Consider the following 24,112-nt stretch of genomic DNA (forward strand, 5'->3'; position numbering starts at 1 on the left):
AAAAACAGGAAGAAGTTATTTGTAAAAGTAAATAAACAAATAAAACCATATGTGAATATAGAATATGAAACTCTTATCCTTTCAAAGTATAAATAATTAAATGCAATGTATAATTTGCAACTAAGAAGATACATCTTTCATACAAAATGTTTTATGCCTGAGAATGAACTAGTCCAGTTACTTTCAATTCAGTGAAGGAAAATTCCAGAGTTGTACTTTCTCTACCAAAAATACCTTACCTCTTCACTCCCTAACTCAAATAAAATAAAGGCAAGTGTTCAGTCAATTTAAACATGTGGAAATTACATAAAGAAATAACTGAGGGGCACCTGGGTGGCTCAGTTAGTTAGGCGGTCAACTCTATTTCGGCTCAGGTCATGATTTCAGGGTCTGGGATGGAGCCTCTGTAGGGCTTTCTGCACACAGTGGGGAATCTCTGGAGGATTTCTCTCCCTCTCCCTCTGCCCCTACCCCTGCTTGTGCTCTCTCTTTCTCTCTCCCTCTCTGAAATAAATAAATCTTTTTTAAAAAGAAAGAATGAACTGAGATTTTATCAGAACTAAAACAATCTACTGTGCAACCAAGGACAAGATTAAGATTAAAATGTAGTTATGAGGACAGAAAAATGTATTTAATCGTGTCCATAATTAATCTTGTGGATTTAACTATTTGGGGGCAAGGGGCAGTTAAGGAGACATAATTAGAAGAAGAGGGAGGAGGAGAAGAGGGGAGAGATGGGATGAAAAGGAAATAGGAGAGGGGGAAGAGTGTCAGAGAGAAGAAAGGAGAGAGGCAGAGGGAGAAAGAGAGGAAAAGAAAAGAGAAGATTCTAGCTTTCAAAATTATGGAGGGAAAAAATATCTGTCCCTTCCTCCCCCAAAACCCGACTAGTTGTTTTCCCTATCTATTTTGGATATAAAAATCTGGTACCACTGCAAGATAAAAACCTGGACCTGCATCTAAGTAAATGTGTTGTATTGTCTTTCCTCTTGACAAATAATTCCCATGGTGTTGATAGTGACAGTGTTGGGCGTATGGAAATGGTAACTATGTAAAAATGCATCTGGGAAATGGAGGCTCTGGATTTCATTCCTACCTCTGATAGTAATAAGATATAATACAACTCTGGGCAAAGTTACCTACATTAGTCTGAGCCTCAATCTCCTTATTGCTAAGATAATAATGTTGGCCAATACCAGGTGCAAAAAATAGAGTAATCTCCCTTTCCTGGAGCTTCTCTTTAAATAAATACAGAATAAAGCCTGGGAGTTGTATGCCACTTAGGATTTTTAAAACTGCAATTAACAGAGCACATGACTAAAAATGCCACAACTACCAGGTGCTTATCATCTGACATCATAAGAAACTGGCGATTTCAGCAGAGGTTAATTCAATGGTACAATGACAATCACATAATCAGGAATTTGGGTGCTTTCTTTCTTTCACTATGCCATCTTTAGCTTGTCAACCATAGCTCGTCTCATGGTCCCAAGGTGGAAGTGGCAGTCCCGGCAATTGCATGTACATATAATAATGTTCAACAAAGAAGAGTAGTCTACAAGAGCCTTTCTCAGTTATATATGGACAAACTTTCCTGAAGTTTATCATCAGCGTCCCCTCAGATTCCATTCCTCAAGTCTCAGTCATATGTCAATGAATAAAACTGTCATTGACATAAGGAATGGTTAGTGAAGACATCACCTTTCCTGAGAAAATGGAGAGTTATTCTCAAATAAAATTAGGGATCAGTCAGCATGGAAAAATTAATGAATGTGGAAGAGTAGATTAAAAAAAATAATATATGACAAAATGTATCTTTATTGAAGACAGCAAGTGGTTCCATGTTTGGGTAAGTTTGAGGAACTCTGAATGAAACAGTTACTAAGGAATCTTCTCATTGACAAGATTTGGTTACTATGATTTAAGCAATGTTAAACATTCTAACTTTTCACACTTACCTATTTAACAGAGGTGAAGTGTGAAATTATTATATCAGAGTAAGCCAGTTCATTTAAAAAATTAAAAACCAGCTATGTGGAAAGGAATCACCTCTGCTAAACTGTGAACCTTTACAGTGGCAGAGACATTAAAGAGGAATATCGTACCTAGAGGAGATGATGATTTACTACAATTTTCAAGGAATGTTCTGATCCTATATCTAGTCCTTGAGAAAAAAAATATCTATATTCTAAGCTCTACTAAGATAGTGGTATGGACAGGTAAATACAGAATGCTTTTAGAGGTGATGAAGTCCTTGAAGAATCTCATTTACTTACCGATACCACAAGGATATGAGTGTAACTGCCCAAATTTCAGAACCAGCAAACATACAGTGCACAGTTTGATTCTCCCTAGTTTTCCTCTTTAGGATCCAGGTATACTCAGTATCCCCCAGCTTTCTGAAGGGTGCAGAGTGAAGATCAGGGCTACAGTTTGTTTCCCAAGTGGTTTTACCCTGAGAGAATACCATAAGCCAAGCAGAAGTGTAAGCAGGAGAGCAAAAGTCTTTCAAGTATCCCTTTTGGGACAAAAAATTGTTCATTTTTATGTTTCTTTAAACTGTAAACAAATCACCAATGAAGAAAACTTTTTAACTGTATGCTTCAAGACAGGAGGCAAATAAAAAGGAATATGATTTGGGCTATATAATTGAATTCTAATGTTATGGACAGAAATAATGTAGGCAAAATAATCCCAGCTCTTGACCATGAGACTGACTGAATTACCCCAACATCCCAAGTGTATGTGTCTTTTTTCTATCCCTTGAAATCAGGGCATGTTTTAATATTTTATATTAAGAATAAAAAAGAAAAAGTAGATATAGATTCATTGCTCTAAGCTTGCTATCAAACCTTTATAAACTACATAGAAAACTTCTCTGAAATCAGTGAAACTCTCTTAGACTTCTCCCTACTTAAAAATCATCTGTGAAAAATTACAGATCCACACTTTTCTTTCCTTAAAACAGTAAATTAAGAGTAAACATCACTATACCGTGTGATTGTGTTTAATTTGACACAGGTAACCCTGGGAAATAGCGTGGCCTGAGGATTAAGATGCTAATGCAGAAAACTCAGATTCCAGTTCTGGGTATGTCTGTGTTCTTAGAGAAACATTTAGTCTTTCGATTTCTTTTTCTTCCACCTGTAAAATAAAGATAATATTTTACATAACCTACCAAGGTTTACTACACAGGTGTAATAAGGTGATAACTATAGAGAATTTCAAAGACATCTTACATGAATTAAGCACAAATCGTTTGATGAAGGCTGACTTTTTCCTCTTATATCATCTTTTGCTTTGCAGAAATGGCAGCATTATAGTTATATTTGACCTTTTCTTTGCCCAATGGGTGTCAGATGAAAATGTAAAAGAAGAACTGATTCGAGGCATTGAAGCAAATAAATCCAGCCAACTGGTCACTTTCCATATTGATTTAAACAGCATTGATATCACAGGTATCTGTGAACATTATTTGATTTCTTTGAATCATTAAGCTATGAAATTAAAATTCTAGCTATATACCAGGGAAGCAGTGGGATCGTCCTTGACTTTAGGAACATGTCTTATTGCCTGAGGTAGCACATTTACATGAGAAATGCGAAATACGAGAAACCATATTTGAAGGAAAATATCAGTCGGGAAAAGTTTGTAAAATATCGGACAAGGTTCTGAAAATATCGGCATACATAAGTGTTTGTGGGTCTCATCACATTCTTGGTGTTGTCAAGCACACCTTGACTTTGCAGGAACCCTCCAACAGTAAGTGACACTCATTACTTTCTGATAGTCGTAGAGGTTATTAAATTACACAGTCAAATGTCAAGCCCATTCTCTAATTTGGAACTTAAAAAAAGGAGAGGGAAAAATAGAGAGGTCAATGAGTTTGATTCATCCCTGATACTTATTAATAAAAAATAAAACTTCATTTTTAAAATAAGTAATTTTAAAATAAGAATAAGTCAAAGGGAAAGAGAGGTAAGGCATCAAAAAATAATAGCAGGATAATAACGTCTATCAATGCTTAGGTTGTTCTAAATTTTCCATTCTAGTTATCGTCTGTTCAATTCAATTCAACAACATTTACATTATGTCTTCATTTTGGCTGAGAACAATACTACTGATTTGCCAGGCCCATCATTCCTTATCTGTAAATCTTAGAGCCAAGTATGCTTTGGAATTTAGAGATTGTTGGGCTTTAGAAAGCAAATCAACATATAAATATCCACATCAAGTGGAATAAAGGCATGCTTAAATAGCCTAACACCCGTTTAAGCAGTTTGGGCTTTAATTATTTTATTTTACTATTATTATTATTATTTTTTTTTACTATAGAATGAGGTCAGTATAGGTTTGTCTCTAAATCAAATGTATAAAAACGTGCTGAAGTTTTTTGTTTTGTTTTTGATTGTGCGGTACTAGATCTGAAGTTGCAGACCTCTAGCTGCTTTTCCTTACGGTATTGGTTCATCCAGCACAGTTTCCTCTTTCATTGAGTCTCCTGTCCTATCCTGTTGCACCTGTTTAGTGAGAAGACAGCTAACTCTCTGAAGAGCCTCCTCTACTGATGGGTGGGTTCGCTCTGGCACAACTGCTGGAGCAGAGACTGTTGGGACCTTTGTCTGATTCAAATGAGCTAAAAGCTACTACCTTACGTTAGAATAGGTGCTTTACTTATCCATTACACTCGTTTGTTTACAATGGTTTTATCTCTGAACAGCCTGGATCGATACTTTCTCCATAGTCACTTTCTTCCAGAAACTTGGTTTCTTACTGTCTTAGTTGATGTATGCATCAGTTTCTGGTGGTCTTTAATGGCAAATGAATTAACAGGTACGCTGAAACCTATCTTCATGACTCCCTACCATTGGGTTATTTGGGGGTTGTCTTTAAAAAATATTTATTTATTCAATGAAAGCATATCCTTGAGTTAACTTAGAATAAATATCATGGATGCAGGAAACCATATCACAACATCATCTCAAGAATATGCTGCACACGTTGAAGTTACATTTAATTTGCTGAACTATGTGAGGACATATTCATAAACAGGCTACCAAGCTTAATTTTAGCTACCAAGTTAAATTTGTCTCATGTGAATTTTTAATTTGCATTTAAAATTGGATGAAATTTTCATGAATATTATGGATCTTTATATAGCTCACAGCCAAATCAAATATAATAAAAAAATAAAATATTAAAATCTTAATGAAAAAATCTTATAAACTTTATTTAATTATCTTTTTTATCAATAAACCACCATATATTATTTATGAAGCTGCTATAGATCTTATAGGAATAAGAAGACAATGCAGAAATTAAGAAATACTGAAACAAACTAGTTTGTAGAAGAGACTATAATTCTTCACATATTTATCATAAACACAGTTTTGAATAAAAACAAATTGACTAGATGAGGGTTTTTCATAAGGTTTGGTTTCCTTTATATCTTACATAGTTGTCATGATATTTTTAAAACAATTAAACGTTTTAAAAGGTGAAGAAAACAGCTAATTTTTACCTTTTTTGTGAAAAGCACTTTATATTTAAACAGGAGTTTGTTCTCAGTAGCTCTTATTATGTGCAAGATTATTTTGACATCTTCCATATATTTCAGTGCAAAACCATTGGTTCTAAGCTTAACATGACCTGGTGTGCAATGTTATATTAGCTGTCTTAAATATAAATTATCCTGTATAACTATGATGAATAGATATTTCTTAAATGAGAAAAACAAAGCAAACTTTTTGCATAGGTAAGTTTTACACAGAGAACATAGAGCTTCTGGAAATCCATCAAATGTATTGCAACCAAAAAATGATAGAAACATGCGGCATGAGTTCGTGTAAAATGGGAACTCTAAAAGATCGCATGCCCTTTGAATTATATTAAAACTGCACTCACAGTTTTGTAATATCTTTATATCATAATCTCAAACTTCAAATCAACTTTATTCCAGCATCTTTGGAGAATTTCTCTACAGTAAGTCCTGTAACAACTTCAGGTCAGTACTTAATGGCATTTTTAAAAATATAACTTGGTGATCATCAAACTCCATGACATTACAAAAGGATTTTTTTTTCATAGCCTTTTCTGAGACATTTATTCTTCATATTAACATGTAAGAAGTTTACATTTGGTTAAGAGCAATGTAGCTCATGGTGCCAAGGATATACACTTCCAATTTCAATGTTCCTTTCATATTTTAAGCTCTACCTACATTCGTATACTTGTATGGTGTGTGTGAATGTGTTTATGTGTGAGTATGTAACATCCTAAAATATGGCTTGAATCCTGAACCCTTGGAGATGAATCCATAACATTTGTAAGGTCACCAGGAATAAAGAAAAAAAAATTGAAAGATAATCAAATGATGACTTTCAGAACGTATTGCCTTCTTGAGAAAGGAGAATCTAAAACTTAATGTTAACTTTGCTCTATTCCAGCATTTCCTTAGCCCATTTTTCTAACTACAATTGGTTATTATGGCTCATAAAATTTAGAACTTCACTTTATCTCACCAAGATCACACCACTGTCAAAAGAGTTTGCTTCGGGAAATTATAAAAAAATTCTAAAATTAACCCAAGCTCTCTCAAACTGTAAAATTATTATGTTGTAGGAAAATAATTTAAATTGGCATCAGGAGCCCTAAACATTAATCCTGGCTCTGCCAACTACCAGAAACACTGGGTGCATCTCTTTACTCCTCTGAAAATCTGCTTCCCATAAATTGCAAATAATAAGATTTTTCTGAGTATTTCAAAGTCATTCCAAATATCAAATTTGTACATAAATGATTTCTAAAAGTATAAACTGTTATAAAACTATAAAGATATTACTTTTGGTACTATCTATTATCATGACCATTTTTATAATATTGGGAAGATCTACATTTTTTTTAAGTATCTACTTGGGTCAGGACTACATTTTATGAGCATTGCCTCATTTAATTCTCAGAATGATCCTGTAGAGACATAATATTTTTTCCACTTAAAAAGAAGTAAGTAATAAGCAATGTGCCCAGAGTCACACAGCTATTAGGTGTCAGAATCGGGAATTAAAAGCAATTCCTTTGGAGTCCAAAGCCCATGGTCTAAGCATAACCCAAGCTTCTATTTCAAATAACATCAGATTAACCTAGAACATGTAAGTCCACAGCCACTAAGAAATTAATGAATCCTTGTGTTTAGTTATTGACAATCGAATAACATCATCTTCTTTACTTAGAAAATTAAAAATCACTTAAAATCTAAAAACCTCTGCTCTACAATTCTAAAAATCAGTGAAAACATAAAAGATCTATTCTTAGATCCAGAACAAATGACATATCCTTAAGCCAATAATAATCATAATTCACAGTAACTTTAAAAACTCTCAGATTAAATATTAAACAGAGAAAATATACAATGGAGTTCTAATNTACAAATGACATATCCTTAAGCCAATAATAACCATAATTCACAGTAACTTTAAAAACTCTCAGATTAAATATTAAACAGAGAAAATATACAATGGAGTTCTAATAATCCTTTTAAAAGGTAATAATTATCTTAATGCCATTTATTTTTGCAGGCAAGCTAACAACCAGCAGTCCTCTGTCAACTCCAGGTCAGTATTAATAATTTTATTTATACCTTTTAAAAAAAGTTTTCACTTATGTTTTATTTTAGGGTCTTAAGAATTCTCTGCTAACACAGCAGTTAATATTACTCCTATTTTATGGATAAGAAAATTGGAGCATAAAAGTTTGCAGCTTAAGCCTAAGATTTCACCAAAAGTGAGCAATGTATTTAAGGCTAATGCCTGGATTAGCTGACTGCACTCCAGTCCTCTGTTAGAACCCTGGTTATTATCTGTTGCTAAGAATGCCACCAATAGGATCAAAATGTTTGCCAGAAGGGATGTAGGTTTCATCAGATGTGAAGGGCTTTTTTTTTTTTTGATTATTCTGTCTGCATGAAAGGTAGAAATGCTTGCTCTCTCAACACGATATGCGTAGCCAAACCAGCACCAAAGTAGCCTTGAATTCATTCATTCAACAAGTTTTCATTAAGAGGCTACTTTTTTTTTATTACTATTATGTTATGTTAGTCACCATATAGTACTTCATTAGTTTTTAATGTAGTGTTCCATGATTCATTATTTGCGTATAAAACCCAGTGCTCATTACAACATGTGCCCTCCTTAATACACATCACTGGGCTAACCCATCCCCCACTTCCCTCCCCTCTGAAACCCTCAGTTTTTTTCCCAGAGTCCATAGTCTCTTATGGTTCATCTCCCTCTCTGATTTCTCCCCCTTCAGTTTTCCCTCCCTTCCCCTATGGTCCTCCGTGCATCCACATATGAGTGAAACCATTTGATAATTGTCTTTCTCTGCTTGACTTACTTCATTTAGCATAATCCCCTCCAGTTCCATCCATGTTGATGCTAATGGTGGGTATTCCTCCTTTCTGATGGCTGAGTAACATTCCATTGTATATATGGACCACATCTTTAACATTCGTCTGTTAAAGGGCATTTCGACTCCTCCCACAGTTTGGCTATAGTGGCTACTTTGTGCTAACTTTCAGGATGTATCTTTGATGTGTCAATTTCTCTGGATTCCTAGTAATTGTCTACTGCACTTTTGTCTATCTGCTTGTCAACTAAATTGCCTTTTCTGGTCCTAATTTAATCTTCATGTTGAATGACCTGGGTGTGTCCCTCATCTCTTCAGATAAACTCCATAAAGGCAATATCGTATAGATCTTCAGCTCCTAAATTAATACTGCCATTTTTGTTATTAGAATCCATATCAAATGTTATATGCATTCAAGGAAAGAACATTTGTAAAACTAGACATGCCCTTCTGAGTAAGACTTAATAATTCTTGAATAAAATGGTTGGCGTGATGTTTGAAAACAACAGGGATACAGAAATCATTAATCAAAATCCTTTATGAACCAATCTATCACACCTCCAAATCCACAGACTGCTTACGGTAGGAAAATGCTGCCTGGAGTTGCGTTCGGGTGTTAACCCACACAGCAATCCAGGATACTAAAAAATAAAACTATTCTTGACCCCACAGTCTCCTCTCCAATGTGGAAAATTATTTACAGCATGAACACACTTTCAAAAAAATGCTTTTAGGATTGATAATGGCTGATTCCTTCAGTTTAAAAAAAAAAGCTGAAAAAGTAATTTTAACATATTTTGAGAAATATCTTTCTCAAACTTTTAAGTCAGCAACAAGTATCCAAATTAGAACCTGTTTTCTATTTGTCTGTTGATTCATTGAGTGATTCATACAAACCACAGTACTGAAGACATCTCAGGTGTATAAAATGCTCTAAGAGAAATATGTAGAATGATTTAGATGGGGGGGGGGAATTACTGTGAAAGCAAGAAAGTCTTAGGCTTAAAAAGTCAGTGTTTCTTCCTTACTCTCCTGAGGACAAACTTGTCAAAAATGTAAGAAGTGGCTGAATTTTATGCCAATTTCCTCCGGCCAAAGGAGATGGTGAATGGGGGACAAAGAGCATGAGTGGTAGTTCACCCATACTTTGCTCTCATTGGAAGTGAAGCAAAAATCTCCTTTCCTACATGTAAGCTACAGGGATGGGATCAGTACACAGTTAGCCCTATCTTTCACACTTTAGGCATTTGATATGTAAATTGAAGACCAAAAAACAACACACAATTCTCTATTATTGAAAAAGCATAAGCAAATCCATCATTAACTAATTCCACCAATTACTCTATATGTGGTGTTTGGCAAGCCGCCTAGTCTTTTTTAACTTTAGATTAAATTATATATCTTAGAGAATGATCATGAGAATTAAAAGAGAGATAATGAAGAGACCACTATACTGTCTCAATTCGTGACAGTCACAAAGTTAGATTCCTTCTTCCTTCTCCTTTCTGACTTAGGAAGAAAAAAAAAAACAGTTGAATTTTTTTTTTAAGAATAGTTCAAAAATGGAACTAAGGTTAAAACAAGATAATTGCACGGGGCACCTGCGTGGCTCAGCTGTTAAGCGTCTGCCTTTGGCTCAGGGCATGATCCCGGAGTCCCGGGATCGAGCCCCACATCAGGATCCTCTGCTGGGAGCCTGCTTCTTCCTCTCCCACTCCCCCTGCTTGTGTTCTCTCTCTCGCTGCTGTCTCTCTCTCTCTGTCAAATAAATAAATAAATAAATAATCTTAAAAAAAAAAAAACAAGATAATTGTACTTGGTGATGCTCATTTAAATCTGATCATTTATTTGACCCAAAACACTCCATTTTTGAAGCTTTCTTTTTATTGGACACTGTATTGAATTACCTTAATCAGTCCTCAAAGAATTATAATAAGGTAAGGAAGTGGCAATAGCTCGTATTTCCTCTTTTACTGGATGCATGAGTCCCCAGTCTTCCTTCCCATTTTCTCCTCTCCTACAGCGAGATACTATAGATTTATAGGGGGGAACAAGGCAATTAAACTTGAAAACCGCAGTTTCCAAGCAGTAATTTATTACCAATATGCCTTTCAGGGATGTTAAGTTTATTCTCATCTTTATATGCCTGGAAGACAGAGTTTGAGAAAAATCAACAAAGGCATGCATCATATACCTGGCATTAGTACTATTATAAATTCTGCCAAAAAGAATTTTTGTATGATAGCGGGTACAAAGTCCATGAGGATTATGTCCTATTGTTCAACCGCCTTTGTTGCCAATTACTGTAAAGTTTTATTAACCCGTTTGGAACACTAGAGGAGGGAGATGGGGACCAGGGTTAAATTACCCTGATTGATTTCTTGGCTGCTACAGGGTGCCAAGAGGGGCTGTTTTGGGCAATCGTTCAAATGCTTGAAGGATTTCTAGAATATAGCTTGTTCTAGTCTTTTGTTATTTCCTATGTAGGCAGTGATTGCAGAAAAACAAAAGTTTCACTATTGTGGGCTTTCTCAATTTCATACAAAATGCAATCTTGCTCCAATACTACCATATGGAGGGGCTTGGGGATTGAAGAAAAAGAATCGGCTGATTTAGTGAAGAACATTAAATTGGGTCAAGAGAAGCGAAGGTAGAATTATACTCTTCAGTTCAATTGCCCAAGGACTAAGACACAGAGACTTTATCCAACACCAAATGCTTTGTAACTTTATTTTTCTTTCTCTGCATTTGAGAGAACAGCATGTATATTGCTAAGCACACTCGTCTACTTTAAAACATCCCTATGCACATGACATCAGAACTGTTCAAGATCTTTCCACCGTAATTTCATTTGGATTGACCAGCCAACTAAAATAAGATGAAATTAGTTATATCAAAGTTGATAAGAATTTCTGTAAGGCAATATTTATTTTTCCAATACAGTGTAGAGGAATAAACAGCCTTTAAAGGCAGGCATTCACGGATTCAGATGCCACTTTCACTGCTAGGTATGCTATAAGGATTTAGGGCTTAATGTGTCTCAAACAGCTTTGTCCACCAAGCATTATTATTTCCATTTGAATAATGGGAAAAATAAAAATGTAAGATTTCCAAAACGTGATTTGCAAATTATTATCTTGTAGGGAATGCTCTTTGTAACTGTTTTCGAAGGGGAAAGAAAAATGGATTTCTGTCTTTTTATCCTCTCCAATGCCTAGCACAGGACCTGCACAAAATAAGCACCATGGTTTCCTCACCACAAATCGCCAAAAACTGTTGTGACTTCGGATCATTCTGGAGCAATCACATTGAGTTTATACTGAATCCTTTATGGTACAAATATAAATGGATAACTAAAACCTTCCATTTACAGAATCCCAAATAATAGTAACTTCCTGGTAGGTTTTCACAAAACGCCAAAGAATTAATATCCTGAAGATAAAATACCACATAGACATAAAAATACATGCACACCTTTTTTCCCTACTCAAGGTAACAGTAAATAATATTCAGGCAACTTGTTCAGCTTCTGATAAAGAAAACCAAATATTATGCTCTCTCTGCACATTTCTTTAAATACAATTACTTAACTACTTTCCTAGAAATTACTTATTGAGAAGTGTAGTACAGACTTCTTAGAGAAAGAGAAATACCAGAGCAAGAATTAAGGAATGAAATGGCACAGAAAGTAATACACAAGTTGAAGAACTAGTTTTAAGAGTGGCAGGTCATTTTTTAAAAACCGGCATCTGGCTAATTTCCATAACAGGTAATGTTTCGATGGATGGTTTGTTGGAAATTGCCATCATATATGTGTATGTAAGGAGATGAAAGGAAAACAGAAGACAAGGTAAAAATGCAATCGGATAAAATCCCCAGATGTATTGTGCTAATGTCACAATTGTATTTTCCATATTGGTTTCAATATGAAGAACTTCTCTTTCTTCATGGACTAAGGCAGCTGAAAACTGTTTAGAGTGCAGCCCAAACTGGGGTACCTCATATTTCCACCTTTACATCAAAATACTTCAAATTGGAATCATATTGTAATCCCACCAAGGGTTCCTCTTAGAATTATCATCATGATTAATTGCCATGGATAATTCAACTGGCCACTCCAAAAGCACAGGTATCATTCTTAGCGTTCTCCTTTCCAGCCCCCTTTGGTTAGGGGCACATCTAGTCACTAAAACTCATCTTTTCTACTTGTAAAATAACAATTGAGTCCATGCCCCACCTCTTCTACTAGTGCGAAGTTCCAACCCTTATCAGCTAATAAGAGCCAGTCAGAGTTCCAATCCTTATCCACTTTCACCTTGACCATAAAAACAGTTTCTTAGCTTGTCTCTTTATTCTACATGATTCTCCACTTGGTCCCCGAGTTGCCTTAACAAAACACGGACTGATCTTACCACACATACAGATAAGAACTTTCAATGCCATCGCCTACAGAAAAAATATTTCTCACATTTTACAAAAATAAAAAAGTTTGCCTACACCTGACACCAAACTCCCTTCCTGCCACGGCCTTCGCAAACATCCTACCATCCAGGTAAGTTATACTCCTCTGTTTTCTGTGTAGAGATGTGCTCTTGTCACATCACCATGTATGCATTGCATACATCGCTCTTCCTGGTACATTTCTTAGCATCCTTCAAAACCTAGCTTGTATGAAGATGTTTTCAGTTTCTGCCTCAAAAGAAGACTAATTGCCTAATCCTTGGTGTTCCTATAGTATTTTTTTAATACCTCTTTAAAAAAATTAGTTAATGAACTAGTCTTTCACCAAACTCCAAGCTTCATGAGAATAGAGGCTCGGTCTTATTCATCCTTTTATCTCCATTCCTTAAAAATGTTCGACACAAATAAATAGACAATAAATACTAGTGGAGTGAATAAATGATCATTAATGAGATCAAAAGATCCCAGTTGGTACCACTTGCAAGTGTGTTTTTTGAGATTCAATCTGTAGAGTTCAGTAGGCAACAGACAGACAGACAGACAGGTGAAGCATCTTGAAGTGGAGTTCCCATGAGAAGCATTAGGATAGACAACATCATACATCTTCCTCGCTATATCCCCAAATCTCTTTTTTTAAATGATGAATACTTAGAATTCTATTAACTGCTGTTAAAACAAGACATGGACCCTCTAGAATAATGCTTTTTGTTATTTATTTAGCAAGCATTTATGGAATACTATCAACACTATGCCTTTAATGGATTAGGGATTCAATGGTGAAGGACTCTTGATAAGTATCTCTTCTATATCAACAGCTGTAATATGTTTTTGGGTTTATTCAATACCGGTTTTATAACTCTTTTTTTTTTTATTATCTTAAATGGGGGTGGTCTGTCCTTTAGGAATGGCTCTGATCTTTATCATGTCCTATTTTAGACATTAGGTGATCCATGAATTTCCCAATGGTTTATATTCATTTTAATTAGAGCCAATTATAAAAATCTAATTTAGTTGACTATATGTCCAGTGACCCTGTCCATAAATGTTCCTAATTAGGTATTACCTTAGTAAATTAATTGACACAAGCACTTTTATTTTCCCAATTAATTTCATGGAACACAGGGAGGAATTTCAGAATCAAATATACTTTTAAAACCCAGCAGATGGCAGTGCAGTGCAGAATATGCCATTTTCAAGACTTGCACTTAAATTTTCCAAGTTAATTTCTAGAAGTAAAATGTGTTTCTTGGTGCATCTCTGTATGTAGGCATGAAGAAGAAGAGCAGGTGAAGGACAAGACAGGCTGAGAAGAGCAAGTTGATCAGATTCTGGTCAGAGTATGGTATAGAATTCTCCAGGGGAATGTTTGCGTCTTTCCCACTAAGAATCTCTGACCCAAGAAGCAAAGAAATATTGAATGGAAATAGTGACTGGGTTTCTCCACTGCTCAATGTAGCCAGGCACTGGGCATTTTAAGTGTTTTATTCTACTGTAAAATGGCTTTTGCTGACAAATTTTGCTCTGCAGAATGCATACCTTGACTTCAGCCCCCTTATTTTCAAATAATAAGTTTATAAGTAAACGAAGTGATTACTAGATACTGCAATGATGTGAAAAACATTCTAATAAATTGCCCCACCGAACACATGTAAGCAGCCCTAGAAGGTGTAAACACTCGGAGCTAAATGTCCGAACTGTAGTATTGATTTATCAGGGTTAAAATCAACAAAGTAAACATTCATATTTAACACTGATGAAGAAATACATATCTTCTCAAAATTTAAAATTCTAAACTTTTACAAATGACTAATTAAATGAAATAAAATTTACATTGGAAGTTGAAATAAATGCTTGCGAGTAAAGACCTAAATGAAAAAAATGTATAATAGATATCCAAACATTGTACATACGGTTGGAAATTAAGTTAACTATGCAAGAAACATAAAATCAATCTTTTTTTTCTAAAGGAAATGTCTCAATAGAATGCCCGCCTGGTTTGAGTCCTTGCGCTGATGCTCTAAAGTGTGTAGCAATTGATTTATTTTGTGATGGAGAATTAAACTGTCCAGATGGTTCTGATGAAGACAATAATACTTGTGGTAAGTTATTCCCCCCCACATTCTCTCTAGCCACTGCCTTTTCATCCTCTCTCGCTGTCAACACACACACACACACACACACCCTGAGATGCCAGAAACTACTGGCGAATAAGATATCCCAATAGCCATGATTATAATTTAATACAGAACCTAAAAAATAATTGTATTAATGTTTTTGTAAACTATATTATGCAATTTTAAACATTAATTAAGTAGAATTCTATTTGATGGCTATGGAAAGAATGCTGTGATTAATGTCAGTCATAAGTGAAGGAAGAGAATGTCATGGTTTTTCACCCTTTATTAAACTACTCCAAACTATTATGAATTTGAATGCTTTTTCATGTTTTTTCACAGTTACACCATAATATCAATCTTTTTTTTTTTGCCATTTCAATGGCCCCTCACTCAGTAATTGCCACTCCTTAATTTTGATTGTTGCTTTTGACATAAAACAACAAATAGACAAAAAAGTGTGCTTGAGTTGTAGTTGTGTGAATCAGAGAAACCAGTTATGAATAAGATCTTGTCTCATGAATAAAATATCCATGCTTTATTTGTAAATTTTGGCATCTGTTTAGGAGTTAATATTATTATTATCAATTATTATTATTATTATTTCACACTTAAGTAATACTCTATGCCAAGCATGACTCTAAGTGATTTAAACATATTTACTCTTTGACTTACTTCATCTTATAGTTGGGTAACATATATATGAAAGATTATCACATAACTGTAAATATAGATTGATAAGCAAGGTAAAGAACTATTTGAATAACTCTAACTTATAATTTGTTCTTAAAGAATTAAACAGAGAGCATGAATTGAGCAATTTTTTGGTGTGGTTTATGATCAGTCTTAAAATTGACCATGAGCACAATTAGTTCCTGAAATGTATAAAGGTAGTAGTTACAGTTTGCTCTTCTATTATTTGCTACACTTTGCACTTCTAGCTTGATATCAATTGAAGATGACTGCTCCAACCAGAGCTTGAAAAGTTACCTAACCACTTGGTACTTACTTTTAAAGACAGGCAGTTGGCCTGTTTTCCAGGACCAACTCAAAAAAAGGCAACTTGACTAAAGAGGCTTCTACGAAGCAATCCCAATTCAAATGTTCTTTGATGAAATTCAAACCTTCAAAGTTTATCTACATACTTTGAAGTGCACTCAGAGCATATTGGAAGAAAGTGCAGGCTACAGAATATTTTTTAATCTATTTTATATAACTAAGTTATTCAACGAAGAAAAAAGAGCATTCTTTTTTGCTATGGTTTTCAGGCAGTTTCCAAAATCTTTTCAGGGAGAATATGATACAAGTGTGCCATCATGAGGTAATAAGGGTGAGATTGCTTAATATTTCAGAAAGAATAATGCATGCCAAAGTTAGACACATAGCCGTACGCTTATTTAACGATGATCGATAAACTTAAGTGGGGAGGAATATGTAAGATGAGTTGAATAATCAGAAAATGTCTTTACTGTCATGGAGTTAATAATGTTCATGGTAAAGTAATAGCAATGCATTTCCAAAAGTGACCAGAGACATGTCATGTAAGTGTGACGAGTTGTCCCAAAATAAGTTACAAGGCCATGAATTCTTTTTCTGAGTCAGTATGGATTGATGGAATGAGCCTCGGTATTAGAACTGAATTAATTCTTTAAATTTGCTTCAAAGACACAATCAAACTGCATTTTTAGTTTTCAATATCACGGATGTTTGTGTTCATTGAATCTTAGTCTCAACTAACCATCCATGTCACTAACTTTCTTAAGTCTCCAGATCCTCATTTTTCATTTTTGTGTGTTCTCTTCATTATTTGTATTTTTAAATTAGCATTGTATTTATCTTGGAAAATAAATGTAAAGCCTTTGTGGAATAAATGTGGACAAATCAATCAATTAATCTGTCTTTGTGCAGCTAGGATTCAGGCCTGTAAGTTGTTTCATTCATCGTTCACCATTAGTGATGGCGAGCCCAAAAGCCCAGTGCACTTCTCCTCAGCACCAACTTGAACTTTTAGTAGCATAATTTCTGCATGAAAGCTGTGTCCATTAATCTACATTCACAAAAAAATTAAGAGTTTTTTCTATATGAAATTGACCTTTATGCACACACACGCACGCTCGCACATTCTCTCTCTTTCTTCTCCAGCTGTGAGCTCTAATTCTAGTGTGTGTTATTAATAGAGTCTCATTAATGTTGACTTCCTCACATAGCTTCCTTTTTTTAGCCTTTAGTTATTTAGGTTTTACGCAACTTATAGCTGACTATAGCTGAACCAAGACTTCTTTAAATTGTTTTTCTCTTCTGATTAGAATGGCATCAGCAGGAAAGTTCACTTTTTAGCTGACCTATGAGAAGGAAAGATGCTGACTCACAGCCTTTAAACCGATGTGCAGACCTATTTGGAAGTTGTCAACTGTCTCTATAGATTGTTTGCATGCCTCTATATATGTGCACGATAGACCTTGGTGGATGGGCATAGATCACATTTGTTTTCTACATCCGGAGAATTTAAGGACCTAAGTAAAAACGCCACTAGTAAATATTCAGCCAGCAGAGGGAGCTCTCAGTAGGTTCTAAAAGCCTAATTGTTGCCCATTACAGGCAACAATTCAGAGAGCTCATATTATTTGACAGGCTCATTTATCTCCCATTCAGGATTTTTTCTCAGACTGCACTGTAAAGCACTATGCAGTCGAAAAGTTATAATCCTGAACACTCAGTAATCCTACTTATCTATGCCTGGGTTAGATCTATCTTTCTGAAAGGCAATCCCGCCTCATTGTCTTTCGTAAAATTCAGTTCTCCAGAAATACCCCGAAATTAAATGAAAGAATGAATGAGAAAGCCCCTAGAACAAGCCTATATCTTGAAATAATAATATTTTGGCATTCTGAACTTTGCTATTATAAGTAATTCAATCCTATTGTAATTTTATTTTAAATGCCTTCAGGAATGTTCTTCTTAAATACTGTGATCCTTGGGATTCCTGGGTGGCTCAGTTGATTAAGCATCTGCCTTTGGCTCAGGTCCTGATCCCAGAGTCCAGGAATCAAGTCTCAAGTAGGGCTCCTTGTTCCACAGGGAGTCTGTTTCTCCCCCTGCCTGCTTGCTCTCTCTCTGACAAATAAATAAATAAAATCTTTAAACATTTGTTTTAAACAAAGAATACTTTTATCCTCACGTGCAAGAATTCCCCAGGGGCCCTTAGAGCAGAACCTGATGTGCAGATTCTCCAACCCACCTAAACTCCGCAACTTCGTAGACAACTAGAAAAATTGGTCATATTTTTTTAGGATAAGCTAAACACTATGATAAAAATCTTAGCAACTTAAGACAATAACTGTTTGCTTATCTTGTCGTTGTCCAAGAAAGAGGGCCAGGAGCTGCGCTCTGTGTAGGCATGCAGGATGCCAGCTCCTTAACAGTCCCCTGTGTCCCTAGACGCCCCCCCCCCCAGATCCTTTGCAACCCACAGACAGACAGGGAAAGAACGTCACAGAGGGTTTTTTTAGAAATCACATCTGGAAATAAATACAATTACTTCTACAATAGTTAAATGGCCTGGATCAGTCACAAGACTCCATTTTTAAAAGTGCAGTCTAACGATGTGCCCTGAAGGGCCCAAAAAAGGGTATAGCAAACCTACAACAATCCTGCCGCCAGGGACACAACTCAGGTTTTTGGAAAACTATGAATCCTATTGTACAACACAGACCTGTTGATACTTCCCCCAAAAGATGTAGTGAATGAGTGAGTGTAAAGAAGGGAGGAATGACTGAAATGTTACCAGATTTGCAAACTAGTTTTATAAATTATTAAACCAGTCCTGTTTTGTTCCCTTTTTACTCTATCTTGTTTGCTTCTTCCTGTTTGTTGTAGAATGTCATTGCAAGTGTGATCTATTCTAATTTTAGGAACAATGAAAATGATGGAGTTCTTTAAAATTTCCTGTTCCTTCTTCTATTTACAATTCTGCACACACATGCCCTCCTGCCTCCCCCACTTTTCAGTTCAAGAGTAGATGATAACATCATGACAGCTCTATGTATTGAGGTATCAGGCAGGAGAGCCTTGTATGCTCAGCAGTGAGACTGCCTGGCTTTGAATTGTCACTAATAAAGCTGGGAGAACGTTTGCTAATTCCTTAACCCCTCTGTGACTCACTTTCTCCACCTATCACTTCATAAGATTGTTGTGAAGATTACATTAATCCATCTATAATAACTTCAGAACAGTAGCTGGCACATAGGAAACACTCCATCAATGCTAGCAGTTATATTAAAATATAAATGGCAGGATGATTGCTCCACTTCCCTAAATATAAACTATTTACAGGAGCAGTGGACTTTCCTGCACTGTCTGTTATCTTGAAGTCCATATATATTTTTTTTGACAAACAGATTAAAAGGCTCCATATAACACCTAAAACAGAAGCAGACACTATTTTTACTTTTATAGTCATTGAAGCTAAGGGATTGATTGACCCATTTACTTGGCATAGTCTGGGATGGGCAGAGAGTTGAGAGTGAAAAGATTTCCTTTTACAACTAGGAAATTACTTAATTCTGCACAAAGAAATCACATATTTTACTGTTTATCTTCGAATCATACAAATTCTCCTTAACTGTCCTCGTTTGCTCAGGGAGTATTACACATAAGGAGATTGGGTTCTCTGTACAAGCTCTGATTGTCTCCACTCCCTCTCCCAAATCTGTGATGGATTTTTCAGTGCTTAATCCTTCTATCTTGGATTATCTTTTCTCTTCTCAGTTTTTGTTATTTGTTGTTTTGTTTTTTGTCTTCTGCTGGGAATCAAGCTATCAAGTCATAATCTGACACAATGAATTCCTAGGCCATCATTTTTAAATTGACTTTAAGTCTTACAATTTACAATCTTACAGTCTTATAATCACAAAGTGAATTCTTATGCTTTTTTAAAAATACCAAAACTAGCAAAAAGCCAACCAAAAACTAGAGAGTTTTATAAAAATTTCTATTTGCTGTTCACTTTTTCAGGTTTTTTTTTTGGTCCATATAAAATATTTGATGTCATATAATAGCTTGTATTTTTTAATTTGACAGAAATATGGTATACCGTCACATGGGATTTTCCATCCATCCATTAAGGATTAGTTTATTCTAGCTCTCAGATTCTAAGAGCACCAATTTAATTTTAATAAATTTCTTTAATCTCCCTACTCTCCATCAGTGCTTCTGGTCTGTAAGGACTTAACAGCCTACCAAGAGGAAAAGGACACATTCTAGGAGTAGTAATTTTAGAATATGGTGTCAACAGAATCAAGTAACTACATATATAGAAAATAATCTAAGAAAAATTAAAGATTGTGAAAATAAAATGCGTTTTATTTTTTTTAAAAGAATATTTCTTTTTTTTTAAGATTTTATTTATTTATTAGACAGAGATAGAGACAGCTAGCAAGAGAGGGAACACAAGCAGGGAGAGTGGGAGAGGAAGAAGCAGGCTCATAGTGGAGGAGCCTGATGTGGGGCTCGATCCCATAACGCCAGGATCACGCCCTGAGCCGAAGGCAGATGCTTAACTGCTGTGCCACCCAGGCACCCCCGCATTATTTTTTTTAACACATAGTATACATAGTAATTGTAAAGGGGACACAAAAAATCGTGAGGCATGGCTCCTGGTTCATGCCCTCAGTACAATTTTAAACTAGTTGGAAATGATTCAGATATAAGTTAAAGACAACTGATAATACATGATATCAAAGAGAAGTATATGAAGTAAATATGCTACAAGAATTAAAAGAGGAAAATGAGGAATCATGAAAAACAAAGGACATATTCAGGAATATTGAATGGAAATACTGAGCTAGCGAATTCATACAAAAGAAGCAAGAGGTTTAAAAGATGATGGAATAGATTGGATGTGTAGAATCACTACAGGCCCCCGGCAGCACACATATCATTTGCCTGGCCATATTTTGATCATTTTCAGAAGGACATAGCATGTAATGTACATATTTGAAATTCACTGTAGCTCCAATTTAAACAGGGAAAATAAGACCAAAAAAATTAGTAACTATTTGTCTAAATTAGAAGTTTATAATTCAAATGTATTTATTTCCTTTAAAATATGAAAAAAATACTAAAGATGCAGCTTAGGTATGAGTATTTAGAAATAGAATGCTTTTCTACAGGAATCTATGGGGGTTATGTACACGTATTTGAAAATAGGCAATAGAATTTTAACATGAGATCTGATCTACTCCCATTTGATCATTTCAGTTCTGTAAAATGGCCTCATACAGATTCAGTCATGAATATTCTATGAAGTGCCCATTAGACCATTTGAATCCCATTTCATATGAGAAAACTTTCCAGGATTGTTTTTTGTCTAACGTGAATTCCCATTTTTTCCCTCAGCCACGGTTTGTGATGGAAGGTTTTTGTTGACTGGGTCTTCTGGGTCCTTTCAGGCTGCTCATTACCCGAAGCCTCCTAAACCAAGTGTTGTTTGCCAGTGGATTATACGGTAATATATCATCTTCCATTCCATGTCGTTAAGTCAGTAAGTCTTTCTCTTATACCATAAGTCCTACCACCTTCAGTAGTCTACTTATTTTTTAACGATCATTTTCACTGGCTATGAAGCAAAGTCTACCCAACACATAGCTTGTCCAAGAAGTTTCGCTCTCATTCTTCACCTTTTAAAAGGTGTTCCGTGCTATGGATAATACTGTCTAATAAACAGGGCCATCACTAAGCTCTGCAGCAAGTTTTTTTTCCCTCTATGATGGTCACAGATCAAGCACTGCCAAGCTGAACAGCACACATGTGTATCTGTGTATTGCAATATGTAATATTTTCCATCACTTGCATCCTGGCCACAAAGAGTTCCTTTCTCATTATAACAGCATCTGTATGAAAATCTCCTCTGAGGTGATTTAGTCATGGCAGATTAAGAGATGGGGACACCCTTATACACATCCTGTTTGCTCGATCTTGAATAACGCTAGGATCATACTATGTATTTGCTCCCCAAGCTCTTAATTCAATACACTAATTCAATCATTATGGTGATCGAAATAATCAAGCTGTGAAGGCTGATCCACCTTACTGTTTAGCTAAGCATTTTTCACACAGGAATAGTACCTGATATTCCTGATATTCCAAAGGAAAATAATTTATACTCAAATAAATTAAAGTAACACTGAAAGTAATAAAAAAGTAATAATTAAAAGTAATAACTAAAGTACACTGAAATAAACTCATTACAACTTTTCTTAAAGTCCAGCCCTTCTCATAGTTTCAAATCAGTTAACAGGCAATATAAATCTCAAAAGAAGAAAAAAAATCATCTTAAGCCACTGTTCATTTTCCTCCACAGAACATGTGGAACAAATGTTCTATGGAATACACTTTGATAAATGACATTCTAGTTAGTTCATTTCTCTTAACAGCTGAATGGGATTATGGTTCCCCAATCCAACCTACTGTATAATAGTTTTAATCATTGTGATGATTCACTAGAAAACCAGGGAAGTCAACATAATAGCTGATTAAAGAAGGTTACAAGGCAGTGCCAAAAAAGTTCTTTCCAGCCCTGTGATAGAAATGGCCCCATAAAGATGCACAGTGTTGTTTACTTGTGTAGACATATCCCAGAGATGAGATGGGATATGAAGGGAAGATTGTTCTAAACACATTTATTTGGCATTATTCAAGGAAAGAAGAACATTCTATTCTCTTTAAATTATTTCTATTCTGAAGCTCGGCCACATGTAAGTTATATTTTCATGCTCTAGACAACAGTTTACTTGTGTGCCAAAGACAAGATTTTGTATTTAAAATGGCAGCTCCCTTGTCAAGTGAAGAATTAACCAGTTTGGGGGAGATTGTTTCCAATATAATCTCATCAAATTTTAAAAGAAGCATTTATAAATGGTTATTAGCATTGTTCATAAGTAAAATGGAAAATATTTTATTCCTTAACATGTCAGCAAAAAGCTTTAGAAAAATCTTAAATTACTTCCTCTGAAAATGGAAAGAACATGAATCCTAAATTACTTCTTCACGCAATCTGTGGAATTTTATTAATACCAATAAAAATAACTTAATTGTTAAATCCCCTGCTTAATAAAGCTCAAATTTATAGGAGATTTTAGAAGCAGAACACAACAAACCTTTGTCATAATAGTAGTATCATTTTTGTAATAACCACACTATGTTAATTAAGGATTTGTATGGTTTTATTCTTTATACTTTCTTTTCTATTACTTAATTTTCAAAACCATTTTTAAGAAATCCACCATTAGGGGCACCTGGGTGCTCAATTGGTTAAGCTGCTGCCTTCAGCTCAGGTCATAATCCTGAGGGCCCTGGAATTGAGCCCCACTGGGCTCCCTGTTCAACAGGGAGTCTGCTTCTCCCTCCCATTCTATCCCCCACCCCCACTCATGCTCCCTCACTCTCTCTCTCCCACAAATAAATAAAGTCTTAAAAAAAGAAAAAAGAAAAAAAAGAAATCCACCATTAGTGCAGCACTGATTTTGAAAACCCAAAGAATCCAAAATATTACCCTAAACACTGTACTTCAAGATGAAATTTTGATTTAACTAATCATATAAACAACCTAAGTATGTTTTCTTCTCAAAATTAAATACTACAATAGCGATGCGTTGTCCTTGGTAGTTTGTTTCTCCTAATGGTGATCAAAGTAGGGGTAAAGACAATGATGTTTCCTACAAGATTTGAGGACCATTCAAATAATGGAGAATGCCTAAAATGCAATTAAACTGTATTTTAGCCTAGACCAGCCCATCCTAGGAATTATTTTAAAACTACATTTAGCAGAGTGTCAAATATTAAGAATGTGAGCCCTGGAGACAGTCTGTATGAGTTCAAATCTGCCCGCTTACAAATTCAAAATGTGTGATCTCAGGCAAATCACTAAATCTTTTTGACCCAAAATTTCTACATTCATAGAGTTCAAGATCTCTAAATTCAGAGGCCAAAGTCACTATTAAATGTGACTGTAAAGGGCTTAGCCCCATATTAAGACATCAAAAAAAGTGGGCTCTAAAGAAATTAGCTATTGATACAAAAATGCAAAATGCATAAATTATATTTAGAAAAATGTCCATTCCCTTCAAAAACTCATA

At 35.1% G+C, this 24,112-nt stretch overlaps 1 protein-coding gene across 1 annotated transcript in view; it reads left to right on the forward strand.

The window, feature by feature from the left end:
• Positions 1-24,112, forward strand: part of TMPRSS15 (transmembrane serine protease 15) — a 111,824-nt gene that overhangs the window by 8,461 nt on the left and 79,251 nt on the right. The window contains exons 4-8 of the mRNA XM_002927997.1: positions 3,307-3,458; positions 5,960-6,004; positions 7,575-7,610; positions 14,832-14,963; positions 21,375-21,483. Coding sequence (XP_002928043.1) covers positions 3,307-3,458; positions 5,960-6,004; positions 7,575-7,610; positions 14,832-14,963; positions 21,375-21,483 — 474 coding nt within the window. The remainder of the gene's footprint in view (positions 1-3,306; positions 3,459-5,959; positions 6,005-7,574; positions 7,611-14,831; positions 14,964-21,374; positions 21,484-24,112) is intronic.

This window comes from Ailuropoda melanoleuca, chromosome 1, assembly GCF_002007445.2.
Source record: "Ailuropoda melanoleuca isolate Jingjing chromosome 1, ASM200744v2, whole genome shotgun sequence".
Classification (NCBI taxonomy): domain Eukaryota; kingdom Metazoa; phylum Chordata; class Mammalia; order Carnivora; family Ursidae; genus Ailuropoda; species Ailuropoda melanoleuca.